We start from the raw sequence: 18740 nt of genomic DNA, 5'->3' as shown, positions 1-18740 counted from the left end.
AGAGATCCCAGCTAGTGGCTCTGCCCTTCTGCAAAGCTGAGCCAGTGGTCCCATCTGGCCAGAGAACTTGGTTGGCAGTTCTGTTTGATTTGGGTCCCCAGTCATGCAACACAGTCCATTCTACTGCCCAGCCCAGGTGAGAAGCTGAGTGTAGCGTCCAGGTTTGGCCATTCAGAAATTCTGGCCAGACAACCCAAGTAGCACCAGAGACAAGTCTGTGATACCACTGACCCACAGCCCTGTCCAGCAACAGAGCCCCACCTATAACCCTGTCCAATTGTCAAACACAGCCTGTGATCTCACCCATGCAGGGAGCCTAACCAGTGAGCCCACTCAATCATGGAGCATAACTTGTGGCTCCACCCAATGAGGGAGCCCAGAGAGCAACACTCCCCAAATGTAGATCAGTTTCTAGCCCCATCCAACTGCAGGATACTGCTAGAGGCCCCTCTCAACTTGAGAGATGGTGAGAAATCATCCCCAACAGCAGAGCACAGCCAGCAGTATAACTGATTGTAAAGCCAAACCTGTGGCCCTGCCAACGGCAGAGAACAGCTTTCAGCCCCACCTAACCACAAAGCACAGCCTGAGGCCCAGTCCAATTAAGGCCTGTCTGTGGCCCCTTCTAACTATGGAGTCCAGCCAGTGGCACCATCAGGCTGGGGAGCATAGCCTGAAATTTCATCCAACCAGGAGCTATTGCAGAGCCCATCCTGTAGCCTTACCTAATTGTGGAGTCCAACCAGTTGCACCACCCTGTCAGAAAACACAGCCTAAACCTCAACCACCCAAAGGTGATTGCAGACCCCAGCAAGTGGCCCCACCCAACTGTGGCACACATCCAGCAGCCTGGTCTAATCAGAGAGCCCAACCAGCAGGCCCACCCAAGTATGGAGCTCACGCCCTAAGCTCAGAGCATGGGCAGAGGGCTTGCCCAACTAGAGACCCTGATAGTATGCCCCATCGCCACCCCACGATGCTACCAGCTGTCCCATCCATACCCCAAGCTGAGCTGGCTGATGAGGTTTTTCTCTGCTGAAGCAAAGCTGTAATGTCTGGAAGAGGAGACCACTTAATCAAAAGTGCAGATATCAACACAAGGAATTAAGAATCATGAAGAATCAGATAAACATGACACCACCAAAGGAAACTAAAAAACACTAATAACTGTCCCTAAAGGAATGGAGATCTCTGAAATGTCTGACAAAGAATTCAAAACAATATGCTTAAAGAAGGTCAGTGAACTACAAGAACACACAGACAACTAAATTAAATGAGGAAAACAATGCATGAACAAAATGAGAAGTTCAACAAAGAAAAAGAAATTATCAAAAAAAAAAAAAAAAAAAAACCCAAAAAACCCTCAGAGATAAAGACTACAATGAACTGAAGAATTCAATATAGATTTTCAACAACAGATTCAATCAAGAAGAAAAAAAAGAATCAGTGAAATAAAAGATGTTATTTAAAATTATTCAGTCAAAGAATCAAAGAGTGAATGCCTATGGGATTTATGAGACATCATTAAGATAAAAATATATGCATTATGGGAATTTCAGAAGGACAAAAGAAAAAGAAAGGGACAGAAAATCTACTTAAAGCAATAATGCTTGAAAACGTCCCAAATCTGGGGAAATGGTCATCCAAATTCCTAAATCCCAAAGGACCCAATAAGTTCAAACTGCAAAGGGCACTTCATAGCTAAATTGTCAAAAGTCAAAGAAAAAGAGAATTGTGAAAGCAGCAAGAGAAATGTGACTTGTTACATATGAAGTTTATCAGTGGATTTCTCAACAGAAGCTTTACAGGCCGGGAGAGAGTGACATGACATATTCAAAATATTGAAAGAAAAAACTATCAACAAAGAACAGTAACCAGCAAAGCTGTCCTTCAGAAATGAAGGAGAAGTAGACATTCCCAAACAAACAAAAGCTGAGGGAGCTCATCATCAGAATACCTGCTTTGTAAGACATGCTACAGGGCACTCTTCAAAGTTAAGATGAAAGGATACTAATTAACATCACAGAAACATGAATGTGTAATACTGGTGAGGGTAAATGTACAAAGTCAGATTCTCTGATATTGTAATGGTGGAACATAATTCACTATAGCTCCCCTTAAAAAGTTAAAAAACAAATGTATTAAGAATAGCCATAACCACACCAATGTGTGATTGGATACAGAATATTTTAAAACGTGCAAATTTTAACATCAACAACCTTAAATGTGAGGGGAAAGAGGTAAAATCATAAAGTTTCTTAATGTTTCAAAGTTAAGTTGTTATCAGCTGAAAATAAGAATTATAAGATATTTTATGTAAGCCTCATGGTAACCACAGAGGAAAAGTCTACAGTAGATATACAAAATATTATGATAAAGGAGTCAAAGCATACTGCTATGTCATCAAACTGCAAAGGAAGGCAGCAAGATAAGAAGCAAGGAATAAAGTATGTACAAAACAGTCAGGAAGAATTAACAAAACGGCAATGGTGAATTTTTACCTATCATAGTTACTTTCAACTTAAATGGATTAAATTCTCCAATCAAAAGACATAGAATAGGTGAATGGATTTTAAAAAATGATCCAAGTGTATGCTGCCTACAAGAGATTCACTTTAGCTTTTCTTGAGCTGTTTGGCCACAAAGGAGCCTGGCTGTGGCCTTACCTGGAGGGAGTATGCCTGTGGTCTCTGGTAGCTGCAGGAGGACTGGTGCTCCTGAGGTCCTGGGCCATGGTAATGACCCGTCAGCCTGAACCTCCCAGTACGAATCCCTTTATCATTATATGATGACCTTTTTTGTTAGTATAGCCTCCTCTGCTTTCTTTTGATTACCATTTGCTTGTAATAGCTTTTTCCAACCCTTCACTGTCAGTCTATGTGTTTCCGCTCCCAGTGCAGATCCCAGGGTAACAGCACACACTGTGCTCCACTATGCTGGAGAGACGCACCTTCTGTCTGGGAGGAGGGGATGGGGCATCCCCCAGCTCTCTCTCTGTAAACTAGGTGGAAAAATGTCCCTGTGAGTCCTCACAAGGCCCGGATCAGAGCTTAGGGACTGAACTGTCTGGCTGTGTTTCCTATTAGGCCAAACTCTTACTTATACACACATAGGTTAGGTGTTCTTCTTTCCTTAGTTACACGCACAGGGAAGTTACAGCAGGAAGGAGGCAGAGGGAAGGCTGTGGCCCAAATCCCTTGGAAAAAGATGGTTGTGTAAATAAGTCCTTGGAACAAACCCAGATTGGATAACGATCACTCAATCTCCTCCTTTAACAACAACAAAAGATACTCTTAGTCTTCTTGGCAATAACCTGTGTGCCTCATCTATATAGGCGAGTACTAACTCCAACTGAAATCCTGGAATAATCTATGTCTTTTCCCCAGGCATAGAAAGTACTCTTAGTCTTCTTGGCAACAGCCTGTGTGTTTCATCTGTATAGGCGAGTACTAACTCCAACTGAAATCCTGGAATAATCTATGTCTTTTCCCCAGGCATAGAAAGTACTCTTAGTCTTCTTGGCAAGAACCTGTGTGTCTCATCTGTATAGGCGAGTACTAACTCCAACTGAAATCCTGGAATAATCTATGTCTTTTCCCCAGGCATAGAAAGTACTCTTAGTCTTCTTGGCAAGAACCTGTGTGTCTCATCTGTATAGGCGAGTACTAACTCCAACTGAAATCCTAGAATAATCTATGTCTTTCCCCCAGGCATATTATTTGCTGTTATTTTGTTTATTGACACAAGCACACTCTAAGTAGGTGTGTGTTTTTGCTCCCATGAGCACAGAAGTACAAAGTGTGCATAGTTCCGGCTTCTGTTTGATGTATGGCACAACAGTGTCTCTTCCTCAGGTGGGCGAGGGGCTCCGGGGGCACTGAAACCACTGGCATCTCCAGAAGCAGGCCTGGGCCTGGGAGTGGGCAGGGCTGGTCTGCCAGGAAGACAGTGAGAGTTCTGCTTTAGATCAGCAAGAGCGAGCTGCAACCAACCAGTTTCTTGTAGATAACAGCTAGAAACTCTGGACAACCTTCAGAAGACAACTGCCAGAGGCTTCTGGAAAGTGAACAGAGGTAGGCTGGCTTTGGAGGAAAGTCAAAACTCAGGGGAAGCAGCCAGAGCAAAACGTTTCCTGTTTATTGTCCACTGACTCTGAGAGCAGCCCCAGCCTTACATGGGGTGGCCAAAACTTTGGTAGGAAGTCCACCTTCTCTCTGGCCAGCAGAGCCAGGGAAGAAGCCCAGGCTTTCTGCGGAGAGAGGGGAAAATTCCAGGAAGGAGAAAGTCACAGAGAAGAACCCCCAATTCTGTACAGAAACCCTCCCCAAGGTTCCAGTATCCCTCTGCGTGTGCTTCCCTCTGAGTCCCTCTGTGCAGGGACAATTGAACTGATCCTTTTCCCATGGTGGAGCCTCCTTACAACCCACCTCCTGTCTTATAACCACTGAGTCTTCATGAAGCGGCCCTTTCCATCCCTGCTGTTTCTATTCTGTTTAGCAGCACTGAGGACCCTGCCATGGATCCTTGGCTTGACAGAAGTACCCACTTACAAGCCAAAAGAAGCAAAGGCTGCCGCCCAGTGGGCTCCTTCTGTGTGTTGGGTGGAGGTCACCTGGATGAGCCACCTGGTACATGCCTTCTCCTGCCTCACATGCATCACCTGGCTGTCCTAAGATCCAGGACAGTCCAGGGCCCATTCCAGGTCACCATAATTAACAAAGGATGTGTGGAGGGATTTGCAGAAATATTAGGAGAGGGGACTCTGCAAAAGCTTCACTGTTCATTCAGCGGCTTCCTTCTCTGGTCCATCCCTGCTCCTTGTGGTGCCCTGCCCAGCTGGCACTCTGGGGCTTCCTGGGAGACCCCAGGTCAAGGTAACTCCCAAGAAACTTTTCTCCACCTTCCCAAGGGCAGGGCTGACCTTACAGCCTTAGTTTATTCCATGTGGGGTGAGTCCAGTGTGGAACTGCCTGGTCCCAGACCTGCCAGCAATGGCAGCCAGGGCCAATGGGGACTGACTCGGGAAACGTGGAGATTCCATCAGGATTTCCCAGAATATCAGACACGGCGAACGAACTCTGTGAAAGATCAATCTTTTTCAGTTAAGCAGTTGGGCTTCTAGTCAGCAAGAGTTGAGTGAAGCTAAGACACTTGGGTTCCAGTTCTCCTGATGGCGGAGAACCCTAACGACAGAGGCAGATGAAGACAACCTCCCTACCACCAAGGGTCCGGGGTGTGAAGTTGTCCGCATGAAATGCACAACTTCTTTGAAGTGTCACATCATCTCTTAACAATTCATTCTATGCCATCCAATTTTGCAGCTTGTTTAATAATTTTAATTGCTTTCAATTGCTCACCATGGAGTGAGATCCACATGTCTGGGAGAGACCTCAGGAAGCTTCTGCAGAGATTGCAGGCCATGGGAACGGGGCCTCGGGTGAGGAGGGGCAGCTTTGAGCAGGTCTGCTCCAGAAGGTAGAGAGGGCATGGTCCTCTTGAGGCTCAGACCAAAGGCAGCTCTCTGGGAAGACAGAGGCTGCGAGGGGATGGAAGGGGCTGAAGTCTCAGGACCTCTCTCACCATCTAAACCAAGACTTTCCTGTCCAGACCATAAGCTTGTTTGTGTGCTCATGAACGGTCAAATATCAAACTCATCTCAGAACCCAATTCTTAAGTCAGTTCACCTTTATTTGGAAGGAAATAATGGCACTTCTACTACTTATTTTTAGGGATTTAGACAGTTACAATCTGAGATGAGGAGGATTTTCTACTTCAGATTCTCTGAACAGGCAACAGAACTGTTCTAAGAAGACTGTAATACCAGGCAAGACCACTAGAGGGGAGTGAAGACTTTACCGGAGCCCAAGTCCGGGAGGAAAGGGTGTACTCAAACCCCAGAGGATGAGACACTGGGTGCTAAAATAAGAAATGTGATGGCAGTAACAGGCTCCTTCCTTGCTTTGTGTCCACACGGTGTGTCTGGGGCTGGCTGGCCACGGCAGAGGGGCATGAGGTGGTTTCAGTGGGTCGCAGGGAGCGTGGTGCTGCCCAGAGGTGACCAAGGTATAGAGGAAAGCAGTTCTGGTTGAGGTGTGGATGAGAGGTCCACAACCTTCCCTGAGGCCAAGCCAAGGGCTCCAGCTGAAGGGCCGTGGGTGATGGTGCTGACTGCACATGGGGACTGGGACGGTGCCCTGGGCCAGCCTCTTCCCTCCTTGGGCTGCACAAGAACGTTGGGCTTCCTAAGGGGCAATTCTTGCAGGTGGCCCCAAGACCTGGTGAAAGTGGCCCAGATGGGCTTCCTGTGCTGCCCAGTGGGCCCCTTCCCTGCCTCACTCCCCACAAGCCTCACCCTGTAACCCTTTCTTCTTCTGCCCAGATGCCTCCTCCCATCCCCTTTCCCAAGGGTTCACTGTCTTCCCTTCTAGAAATGATCACATGTCCAGCCCAACAGTCCCTCTGGCTTCTTAAAAACTTTGCAGCCTCACAAGTTCACAGCTCTACTACCCCTTAGCACAGTCACTGAGGTTCTACTCAGGGAGAGAAGGGGGCTCTGCCTCACACCAGTTCCTAAAAGCTGAAATATTGCCACCAAACGGCCACAGAGCCCAATGTAAGGATAACTGCTTCATGACCACAGAGTTGCAAGGGGGCATCACTCCTGGCCTCTCTACCCATCTGGGGCACAGGTGAACAGGAATTCAAGGAGGGAGACATATATCCATGAGCTGGACTCAATTTAGGGTGTGAGTGGACCCCCCAAAAGCACATATCATTTTCTCACCTGAGTTCCAAACCAGCAGACAGGCAAAAAAAGTGAGAGATGGAATTCAAAATAGCATCTTTCTGGAAACTTCCCTGCCAGTCCAGTCATTAAGATTTCGCTTTCCAATGCAGGCGGTAGGGGTTCAATCCCTGGTTGGGGAGCTAAGATCCCATATGCCTTCGGGCCAAAAAACCAAAACATAAAACAGAAGCAATATTGTAACAAATTCAGAAAAGATTTTAAAAATGGTCCACATTAAAAAAAAACAAAAAAAAAAAAACAGCTTTCTACATGATAAGAACTGGATTGGGCTTAGTGTTGTACCTTAGTGTGTGGCAAAAAAAAAAAAAAGAGAGAGAGAGATCCTGAAAACTGAACCTCAAAATTGGTCTCATCCACACAGCCTCAGACAGCTCCAATCAGTCACACACCTCCACCCCCATCCCACTCCCCAGGCCGCTGTCCTTGTGCACTTGATCTTGGAGGGACCGACAGAGCCCTGGCCTCTGCAGGCAGGACGAGCCCAGGAAAACCCAACAAAGAGCAGACTCACCCTTTCCATCCAACCCCCGACCAGAGCGTCTCCCAGGAGGAGGGAGGAGCAGGGGGTCCGGGCCAGTCCTGCTGACTGACGCGCTGCCCCTGGAAGGGGATACTGGAGAAGGGCCTGAGTGTAACCACGTAGGTCCCAGGCACCCGCTCCCCTCCACTTTACACCCACAGAGGAGCCACAGTCTTGATCCTCTGGCCCCAGTGGCCACTGTGGCTGCGGCTGCTGCCTCCTCCTGCCTTTCAAGCTCAGATCCCAGATCCTACTGTGTCATCTTGGGGACAAGCCTCTGGTCCCCACTGGGGTCTCCCAGCTTGGAGACTCAGCCCCACTACTGAAGTCTGAGCAAAAGCTGCTCCTGGTGAAGCTTGAGAAGCCCGTCAGCTTGGCGGGTCCTCTGCCCCAGGTCCTTCCTTAACTACGGCCTCCCCTGCTCCCTGGGTTTCTGAGCCTGGGACAGCAGAAATGCTCCCCGTTGTCAGTGCTCCTCACAGCCACGGAAAATGCCTCAGGCACCCCCTTCTTTCCTTCAATCACTCCAGCAGGTTTTGTAGGAGGGGTTCAATCTCCTTTTTTTTTTTTAAATTGAAGTAAGAGTTGATTTACAATGTTGTGTTAATTTCTGCTGTACAGCAAAGTAATGCAGTTATAGATAAATATATGTTCTCTTATATATATATGTATATATATATATATATTTTTTTCTTTTCCATTATGGTTTATCATAGGATCAACCTGCTTCTTAAGTTGGTCCTGTCCTTTTCTGAACCCAAGTTCCTGGATCAAAGACACTGCATTCTCCACAGAGGCCTGGGGATGCTTCAGAAACCCCCACTGGTCTCACAGAGTGCGGTGTGGGCCTAGCTTTCTTGGATCCACAGGAAGGTCTCCTCCAGGGGCCAGGAGAAGCCCCTGCGTGGGAGTGTCCACTCTGTGGATTGCCTGTTAGGTGGCCTCTAATTCCGGGTGCTCATCTTGGAGGTCCTAAACAGACAACAGAAAAGTGGGCACATTTATGTCAACACCCAGCACGGCAGTGGCCTGGTCCACCAGCTGCCCAGGGACAGAGAGAAGAAGGAGATGGGGACACTAGAAAAGGCAGATGTGGTGTGTACCAGCCTTGTCTGGACCCCGTGCCCCATGGAGTCAGGAGCAGAGGACAGCCATGCCCAACAGAGGCTCAGCTTACCAGTCCTTCAATCCCCAAAGTGAGGGAGGGGGAGAGGGGTCCACACGTGTGACGCACCTGGTACCACTGAGACCCTGCCTGCTGGTAAAGGTGCCCTCATCAGTGTCCTGGCATCTGTTCCAGCTGCTGTGATATGATGCTCACTCCTTTGGGGAAAAGAAAGAATAGAAGTGGAGAGAAGGTAGAAACCCTCCCACTCATCTTCAAATGTGATTTGCTTTTATGCTCAGTTAAGTGAGTCTTCTGGTCACTTCTCATTCTTTGTGGAATGATGACTCAGAATCTGAGTGAAAAACCTATAGACAGACACAACTTCTCAGCTGGGCCAAGGGTCACCCTCTCAGCTGGGGTCACCTGCCCTTTCATTTCTAGGTTATCTGGGTTCCAGCCTCCATCTCCATGCAAAGGGAAGCCTCTGCCCCTCAGCATTCCCGTGACTGCTTCCCAGGTTTTGTTTTGTTTTTTTATTTGTTTGTTTGTTTAAACAAATTTATTTATTATTTTATTGGCTGCATTGGGTCTTTCTTGCTGTGCCCAGGCTTTCTTTTTAGTTGCGGTGAGTGGTGTATGGGCTCCTCATTGCCGTGGCTTCTCTTGTTGCGGGGCTCGGGCTCCAGGCGCGTGGGCTTCAGCAATTGCAGCACACGGGCTCAATAGGTGTGGCTCACAGGCTCTAAATCGCAGGCTGAATAGTTGTGGCACACGGGCTTAGTTGCTCCCTGGAGCAGGGATCGAACCTGTGTCCCCTGCATTGGCAGGCGGATTCTCAACCACTGCGCCACCTAGGAAGCCCCTGGCTGCAGTTTTGAAGCAACCCCATAGTCAGGGCACCTTAGACCCTTGCACCTAAGATGTCAACCCTTGTCATCAACTTGGCTCCAGCCTCTGGCCCCAAGTCCTTGGAGATTTTTCTCCTACCTCTGGCTAATTTCTAGGAATGCTACAAACATTCTCCCCACTTTATAAAGCAGAGCATTTGGGCTCTCTCCTGCTCCGTGTCCATACACTGGGACCTAACTGTGTCGGTCCAGGCTCTCCCACAGCCTGGAGAGAGATTGGAAGTCTCTGTCTTTCTTTCTTGCCCTGACAGTCATCTCGGCAAGGAGAAGGGGCACATGTGGAGTTTGCCCCTGACCCTGTGCTAAGCTCTGAACCACTCTGAGAAGACAGGAGGCTGAGGACAGTTGGGATTACAAAGAAGTTGATGCTGTCTTTGCACAAACAGGTGGACCCCTGGGGCCTGGCCCTGCTCCTCCTCTGGCCCTGCAGGCTCTGACTGTCACTCCTTGTCTTCCGTCCCTGGGACCACATGTCAGGATTGCTGGAAGCCCTGTGGAGCTGTGAGAAGAGGGAGGGCGTGTGTACAGCACAGCTCACTGACATACTTTCACTTCCCTTTTCCCCACGTGGGCGGAGCCATCTCTGGGTGAGTCCCAGAGCAGACTTCCTGCTCAGGGCTCAGGGCTACGGCAGCCTCCCCGGACCCAGGCTGGGGAGACTGGAGGGGTCGGACGCCAAGCTCAGGCCCAGGCCGGGCCGGGCAGGAAGATGTCTGGTGGTGGCAGCGAGGTCAGCACCAGGTCAGTCTCTCCCCCTTCCTTCCACCTCTTCCCTCGGGCCACTTCCGTGCTGTCTTTTTGACTCTGCACCTGGTGTGGGGGAACACTGTAAAGAGGAAACTGGATTTTAAATTGCAGCAGGGCGCCTGCTGGTTGAGTCCTGCAGCCACAAGGCACATGACTCCTTGTTTTGCAACTACGGCTCAGCTGGCAGCCCTGTTTGAAGGCAGCGGTCCTTCACAAGGCTTCGCAGCAAGGATTTATTTCCTGGTGACCCCAGATCACTCTCGTGTCCCTCGGGTCAGTTCTGCCTTCACATATGTCATTTCAAAGAAGGTAGCTTAGAAAATAGGAAATTCAGGGGAAACCCCTGATGTATTGGGAAACGCAGGGTGATGCAGTCTGTCTCGTACCTGTCCTGTGGACCGGACCGCTGTCAGCTCGGGCGGTATTCCCACCTCTGGCTGGGGGCCTGGGTTCTTCCTCCAGCAATCCTGAGCCAAGACATTAAAAGGAAGAGAAAGGCCCCAAACTGCAAAGGGCTAGCACAGGCTGAGTAATTTTATGTTTGCTTTCGTTTTCTGTTCTGGAATAGGTTATACCTCAACAAGGAAAAGAGTGGAAATCCTATCTTTTTCTCTTGTAGATAGAGAAATATTGGGTCAGAAATACCATTACTTAATATTTTAAATTTTTTGATTTTTTAACACAAAAGAAATACATTATGCATTATTGCTCATAAATTTTCAAACGATACGGAAGTACATAGAGGGGAAAAGTCCTGTTCACCACTCACCCCTTGCAGATTCCAATCCTGGTCCTGTTGGAGTCGCAGGCATAACCTTCCAGATCTTTTCTCTGCATTTGCATATGTAACTCATTTTCTTAAATACATAATTTGAGTCCTGTTTTTAAAAAAATGGGTTTATATTGTGAATGCTACTTTGCATTTTCACTTACTTTAATAGCCATAGGATCTCCTCATTCTTTTTAACAGTTATATATTGGGTTGGCCAAAAAGTTCCATAAGATGTTACGGAAAAACCCAAATGGACTTTTTGGCCAACCCAGTACTGTCCCATAGAATGAATACACCATCGTCTTTATTGTTTGTTTGTTTGTTTAATTGAAGTATGGTTGATTTGCAATATTGTTTTAGTTTCAGGTACAGTGCAAAGTGATTCAGATAGGTATAGATATAGATACACATATATACATATAAAAATATATATTCTTTTTCAGATTCTTTTCCCATATAGGTTATTACAAAATATTGAGTATAGTTCTCTGTGCTATACAGTAGGTCCTTGTTGTTTGTCTATTTTATATAGTAGTGTATATATCTTACTCTAAAATTCCTAATTTATCCCTCCCCACCATAAGTTGTTTCCTATGTCTGTGAGCCTGTTTCTGTTTTGTAAATAAGTTCATTTGTATCATTTTTTAGATTCCACATATAAGTGATATCATATATTTATCTTTCTCTGTCTGACTTACTTCTCTTATGATAATTTCTAGGTCCATCCATGTTGCTGCAAATGGCATTATTTTGTTCATTTTTCATGGCTGAGTAATATTCCATTGTATAAATATACCAATCTTCTTTCTCCAGTCATCTGTTGATGGACATTTAGGTTGCTTCCACGTCTTGGCTATAGTGAATAGTGCTGCTATGAACATTGGGGTGCATGTATTTTTCAAAGAATGGTTTTCTCCAGATATATGCCCAGGAATAGGATTGCTGGATCATATGGTAGCTCTATTTTTAGTTTTTTAAGGAACCTCCATACTCTTCTCCATAGTGGCTGTACCAAGTGACATTCTCACCAACAGTGTAGGAGGGCTCCCTCCCTTTTCTCCACACCCTCTCCAGCATTTATTGTTTGTAGATGTTTTGATGATGCCCATTCTGACTTACACCATAGTTTTTACACCATCCCCCCTCCCCACCCTACTGACAGACATTTAGGTCATTTTCAATTGTTCACTTTTACCAAAAAGCTGTGATAATAACAATTATATATTTCTTTATATTTTTGCACATATGCAGTGTTTGGCTTGTGTCAATAACCAAAAAAGTGGAATTGCTGAAGCAAAGGGTTCTATTATATAATTGTTTATAGATTCTGCCAAACTGCCTTTCTAAGTAGCTGAACCAATGTATCCACCTGCAAGAGCCAACTCCCCACACCCAAACTTTGCAGAGGTGGTGGATAAACAGCTGCATCTTGTTAATCTTACTCTCCCGATTACATGAGAGGTTGAACAGTTTTTGTATATTGGTCTCTTCTATGAATTGCTGATTGATTTATTGCCAATGTTAGTTAGTTAAGGTGATTTTTTTTTTTTATAAATTTATTTTGTTGGCTGTGTTGGGTCTTCATTGCTGCACACGGGCTTTTTCTAGTTGCAGTGAGCGGGGGATACTCTTCCTTGTGGTGCGTGGGCTTCTCATTGCAGTGGCCTCTCTTGTTGCAGAGCACGGGCTCCAAGCACGTGGGCTTCAGTAGTTGCAGCACATGGGCTCAACAGGTGTGGCTCACAGGCTCTAAATCACAGGCTGAATAGTTGCGGCTCACGGGTTTAGTTGCTCCGCGGCATGTGGTATCTTCCTGGGGCAGGGATCGAACCCGTGTCCCCTGCACTGGCAGGCGGATTCTTAGCCACTGCGCCACCTAGGAAGTCCAAGGTGATTGTTCTTTAACAATAAGGAGAATTTGCTAAATATTCTGAAAGTTATAAATATACTTTCCTTGTCTTTTAAACTTTGCTTATGGTGACTTTATCTTATTAAAGCTTAAACTTTGAAGTATAGACTTATTGTATTGATTTTATAAAATAGATGTACCCTTGTTATTATGAATACATAAAGTGATGCAGAAAGTTACTGATAAATTCCGTGCGCGCAGTCTTTAACTAGACCCCTTGTGTTCTTAAGGTGATAGATTCAATTCTACCTTTACTTCAGGGTAAGTTTCTTCTCTGGAATCTCCAAAATGATTTTCTTTTTCAGTTTTGGGGCAAAATTATCCTTCCATTGGAGCAACTTTAGCCTTCACAGCTTTTATCTGTCCCTAAACTTTCCTCACTTCACCTTTTTACTTTCTGCTTATAAAGGTTGTCTCAAACTTTTCTTCATGACAATTATTAATTTTAGTAGTTTTTGGTTTCTTGGTTTTTTTTTTTAAGTTGATTTGTTTATTTGAGGGGGGGATCTTAATTTGTTTCTATAGCTCTTGCAACTCCTATTTGAACCACATTTTGTTATTTTATCATCCCATCGTTATGGTCTTGCTTTATTATTTAGGTTTTTGTGTAATGTTCAGTGCTTTGGGAATGTTTCCTTCATCCTCTGGGTTATCCCTCCAGATTGATTCTTTTGCAGTTTGGTTTCAAGTGTTGCTTTACTTTCTTGTTCACATGCCTGCCATGATTTTACAGCCCATTTCACTCCATCTTGACCTGGGCAGCTCTCCCATCACCCACAGTCTTAAGCTGAGTGAAGGTTTTGTTTTTTTTTCCCCCACATTTCCCGTCTTATCTGAGACCAAATTACTTTCCGTCTGATCTACAGTTAAAGCTTCTACTTTAATTCTTATCAATTTTTGTCTGAGAATCCTTTACCCCGTTAAAACCATCGCTTTCCCCACGGACCTGCAGTGCTTCCTTTCCCATTAACCAAGTGGCCATATGTGCAGAGTCTGTTTCCGTGTTCTCTTCTCTGCCATTGACCTATGACAGCCTCCCCTTACGTGTCTCCACACTGTCATCGTAACAACGTGAACTCTTGAACACTGGTAGAATAAATCTTCTCATGTTCTTTTCTTCTTCCAAAGTGACTTGGAGCTTTGCGTCTCCAAATCAGCTTGTCAAAATCTTGTCGAGATTTTGTTTGGGATTGCTTTGAATCTAAAGGTCAGTTTGAAGAGAAATGACATCTTTACAATATTGTCTTCTATCTCATTAATATGGTATATGTATATTAATTTCAAAATATTTCCTTATGAAATTTAAACTTTTCTACCGAGAAGTCATACTTCTGCTAGATTTATTCATAGATACTTGAGATATTTGTGCTAATATATCTATGTAATCAATTAAAAATCAACTTTCTAGCTGCTTGCTACTAAGATATAAAAATAAATTGAAACTTTGCCAAACTTTAAAAAACTCTAATAACATATGGAGATATACATTTTGTATATAGATATAAATTTACTTAATGTATACATGATGACTGTTTTGTTAATTCCAGTATAATCTTTATACTTCCTACTTCTTTTTCTTGCCTTGCTATGTGGGCTAGAACTTTTTTTTTTTTATTTTAAGCTCTTTATTTGAATATAATTGCTTTAAACTCTTGTACCAGCTTTTGAGGTACACCAAAGTGAATCAGCTGTATTTATACACATATCCCCATATCCCCTCCCTCCCGCTACTCCCTCCCACATTCCCTGTCCTGGCCCTCTAAGGCATCACCCATCATCGAGTTGATCTCCTTTTGTTATACAGCAATTTCCCACTAGCGATGTATTTTACATTTGGAAGTGTAAATATGTTTATGCTACTCTCTCACTTCATTCCAGCTTCCCCTTTGCCCCTCACCCCCCCAACCCCGTGTCCTCCAGTCCATTCTCTGCATCTGCATCCTTATTCTTGCCCTGTCACAGGGTACATTTTTTTTTTTTTTAGATTCTGTATATATGAGTTAGCATACAGTATTTGTTTTTCTCTTTCTGGTTTACTTCACTCTGTATGACAGACTCGAAGTCTATCCATCTCATTGCATATAGCGCCATCTCATTCCTTTTTATGGCTGAGTAATATTCCATTGTATGTATGTGCCACATCTTCTTTATCCATTCATCTGTTGATGGGCATTTAGGTTGCTTCCATGTCCTGGCTATTGTAAATAGTGCTGCAATAAACATTATGGTACATGTCCCTTTTTGGATTATGGTTTTCTCTGGGTATATGCCCAGGAGTGGGATTACTGGATCATATGGTAGTTCTATTTTTAGTTTCTTAAGGAACCTCCAAACTGTTTTGCATAGTGGCTATACCAACTTACATTCCCACCAACAGTGCACAACCTCTCCAACATTTATTGTTTCTGGATTTTTTGATGATGGCCATTCTGACCAGTGTGAGGTTATACCTCATTGTGGCTTTGACTTGCATTTCTCTAATGATTAGTGATGTTGAGCATCTTTTCATGTGTTTGTTGGCCATCTGTATGTCTTCTTTGGAGAAATGTCTATTTAGGTCTTCTGCCCATTTGTGGATTGGGTTATTTGCTTTTTTTGGTGTTAAGCTGCATGAGCTGCTTGTATATATTGGAGATTAATCCTTTGTCCGTTGCTTCTTTGGTAAATATTTTCTCCCATTCTGAGGGTTGTCTTCTTGTCTTGTTTATGGTTTCTTTCACTGTGCAAAAGGTTTTAAGTTTCATTAGTTCCCATTTGTTTATTCTTGATTTTATTTCCATGATTCTAGGAGGTGGGTCAAAAAGGATCTTACTTTGATACATGTCATAGAGTGTTCTGCCTATGTTTTCCTCTAGGAGTTTTAGAGTATCTGGCCTTACATTTAGGTCTTTAATTCATTTTGAGTTTATTCTTGTGTATGGTGTTAGGAAGTGTTCTAATTTCATTCTTTGACATGTTGCTGTCCAATTTTCCCAGCACCACTTATTGAAGAGGCTGTCTTTTTTCCATTGTATATTCGTGCCTCCTTTGTCAAAGATAAGGTGCCCAAATGTGTGTGGGTTTACCTCTGAGTCCTCTATTCTGTTCCATTGATCTTCCTTTCTATTTTTGTGGCAGTACCATACTGTCTTGATCACTGTGGCCTTGTAGTATAGTTTGAAGTCAGGAAGCTTAATTCCACCAACTCCATCTTTCCTTCTCAAGATTGCTTTGGCTATTCAGGGTCTTTTGCATTTCCATACAAATCGTGAGATTTCTTGTTCTAGTTCTATGAAATTGCCATTGGTAATTTGATAGGAATTGAGTTGAATCTGTAAATTGCTTTGGGTAGTACAGTCATTTTCACCATGTTGATTCTTCCAATCCAAGAACATGGTATGTCCCTCCATCTGTTTGTATCATCTTTGATTTCTTTCATCAGTGTCTTATAGTTTTCTGCATACAGGTCTTTTGCCTCCTTAGGCAGGTTTATTCCTGGATATTTTATTCTTTTTGTTGCAATGGTAAATGGGAGTTTCCTTAATTTCTCTTTCTGCTTTTTTCATTGTTAGTGTATAAGAATGCAAGAGATTTCTGTGCATTAATTTTGTATCCTACTACTTTACTAAATTCATCGATTAGTGCTAGCAGTTTTCTGGTAGAGTCTTTAGGGTTTTCTATGTATAATATCATGTCATCTGCAAAGAGTGACAATTTTACTTCTTTTCCAATTTGAATTCCTTTTATTTCATTTTTCTTCTTTGATTGCTGTGGCTAAAACTTCCAAAACTATGTTGAATAATAATGGTGAGAGTGTACACCCTTGTCTTGTTCCTGTTCTAAGAGGGAATTCTTTCAGTTTTTCCCCATTTAGAACGATATTGGCTGTTGGTGTTGAGGTAATTTCCTTCTATGCCCATTTTCTGGAGAGTTTTTATCATAAATGGATGCTGAATTTTGTCAAAAGCTTTTTCTGCATCTATTGAGAGTATCATGTGGTTTTTATCCTTCAATTTGTTGATATGATGTACCACATTGATTGATTTGTGTATATTGAAGAATCTTTGCATCCCAGGGATAAACCCCACTGGATCATGATGTATGATCTTTTTAATGTGCAGTTGGATTCCGTTAGCTAGTATTTTGTTAAGGATTTTTGCATCTATATTCATCAGTGATATTGGCCTGTAATTTTCTTTTTTTGTGTGACATCTTTGCCTGGTTTTGGTATCAGGGTGATGGTGGCCTCATCACCACCACCCTGATACCAGAATGAGTTTGGGAGTGTTCCTCCTTCTGCTATATTTTGGAAGAGTTTGAGAAGGATAGGTGTTAGCTCTTCTCCAAATATTTGATAGAATTCGCCTGTGAAGCCATCTGGCCCTGGGCTTTTGTTTGTTGGGAGACTTTTAATCACAGTCTCAATTTCCGTACTTCTGATTGGTCTGTTCATATTTCTATTTCTTCCTGGTTCAGTCTTGGAAGATTGTATTTTTCTAAGAATGTATCCATTTCTTCCAGGTTATCCAATTTATTGGCATATAGTTGCTTGTAGTAGTCTCTCATGATCTTTTGTATTTCTGTGGTGTCCGTTGTTACTTCTCCTTTTTCATTTTTAATTCTGTTGATTTGTGCCTTCTCCCATTTTTTCCTGATGAGTCTGGCTAATGGTTTATCAATTTTGTTTATCTTCTCAAAGAACCAGCTTTTAGTTTCGTTGATCTTTGCTATTGTTTCCTTCCTTTCTTTTTCATTTATTTCTGATCTGATCTTTATGATTTCTTTCCTTCTGCTCACTTTGGGGTTTCTTTGTTCTTCTTTCTCTAATTGTTGTAGGTGTAAGGCTAGGTTGTTTATTCAATATTTTTCTTGTTTCTTAAGGTAGGACTGTGTTGCTATAAACTTCCCTCTTAGAACTGCTTTTGCTGCATCCCATAGATTTTGGGTTGTTGTGTTTTCATTGTTGTTTGTTTCTAGATATTTTTTGTTTTCCTCTTTGATTTCTTTAGTGATTTCTTGGTTGTTTAATAGCGTATTGTTTAGCCTACATGTGTTTGACTTTTTACAGTTTTTTTCTGGTAATTGATATCTAGTCTCATGGTGTTGTGGTCAGAGAAGATGCTTGATATGATTTCAATTTTCTTGAATTTACTGAGGTTTGATTTGTGACCCAAGATGTGATCTATCCTGGAAAATGTTCCATGTGCACTCAAGAAGAAAGTGTATTCTGTTGTTTTTGGATAGAATGTCCTATAAATATCAATCAAGTAGAGATGGTCTAATGTGTCCTTTAAAGCTTGTGTGTCTTTATTTTCTGTTTGGATGATCTGTCCATTGATGTAAGTGGGGTGTTAAAATCTCCTACTATTATTGTGTTACTGTCGATTTCCCTTTTTATGGCTGTTAGCATTTGCCTTATGTATTGAGGTGCTCCTATGTTGGGTGCATAGGTATTTACAATTGTTATATGTTCTTCTTGGATGGATCCCTTGATCATTATGGAGTGTTCTTCCTTGTCTCTTGTAATAGTCTTTACTTTAAAGTCTAATTTGTCTGATATGCGCATTGCTACTCCAGCTTTCTTTTGACTTCTATTTGCATGGAATATCTTTTTCCATCCTTTTACTTTCAGTCTGTATGTATCCCTTGGTCTGAAGTGGGTTTCTTGTAGGCAGCATATAGAAGGGTCTTGTTTTTGTATCCATTCAGCCAGTCTGTGTCTTTTGGTTGGAGCATTTAATCCATTTACATTTAAGGTGATTATTGACATGCGTGTTCCTATGACCATTTTCTTTATTGTTTTGGGTTTGCATTTGTAGGTGTTTTCCTTTTCTTGTGTTTCCTACTTAGAGAAGTTCCTTAAGCAATTGTTGTAAGGCTGATTTGGTGAAGCTGAATTCTCTTAACTTTTGCTTGTCTGTAAAGCTTCTGATTTCTCCATCGAATCTGAATGAGATTCTTGCTGGGTAGAGTATTCTTGGCTGTAAGT

General features: G+C 43.4%; 1 protein-coding gene across 6 annotated transcripts in view; it reads left to right on the top strand.

Moving 5' to 3' along the window:
- Positions 1-9931: 9931 nt before the first annotated feature.
- LOC130858737 (nuclear body protein SP140-like protein) overlaps positions 9932-18740 on the top strand; it is a 91690-nt gene continuing 82881 nt past the window's right edge. For all 6 annotated transcript variants that reach the window (XM_057745689.1, XM_057745688.1, XM_057745685.1 and 3 more), the window contains exon 1: positions 9932-10085. In XM_057745689.1, the coding sequence (XP_057601672.1) occupies positions 10054-10085 (32 nt within the window). In that variant the 5' untranslated portion in view covers positions 9932-10053. The remainder of the gene's footprint in view (positions 10086-18740) is intronic.

This window comes from Hippopotamus amphibius, chromosome 8 (genome assembly GCF_030028045.1).
Source record: "Hippopotamus amphibius kiboko isolate mHipAmp2 chromosome 8, mHipAmp2.hap2, whole genome shotgun sequence".
Classification (NCBI taxonomy): Eukaryota; Metazoa; Chordata; class Mammalia; order Artiodactyla; family Hippopotamidae; genus Hippopotamus; species Hippopotamus amphibius.
This window is presented reverse-complemented; position numbering and strand designations above follow the sequence as displayed.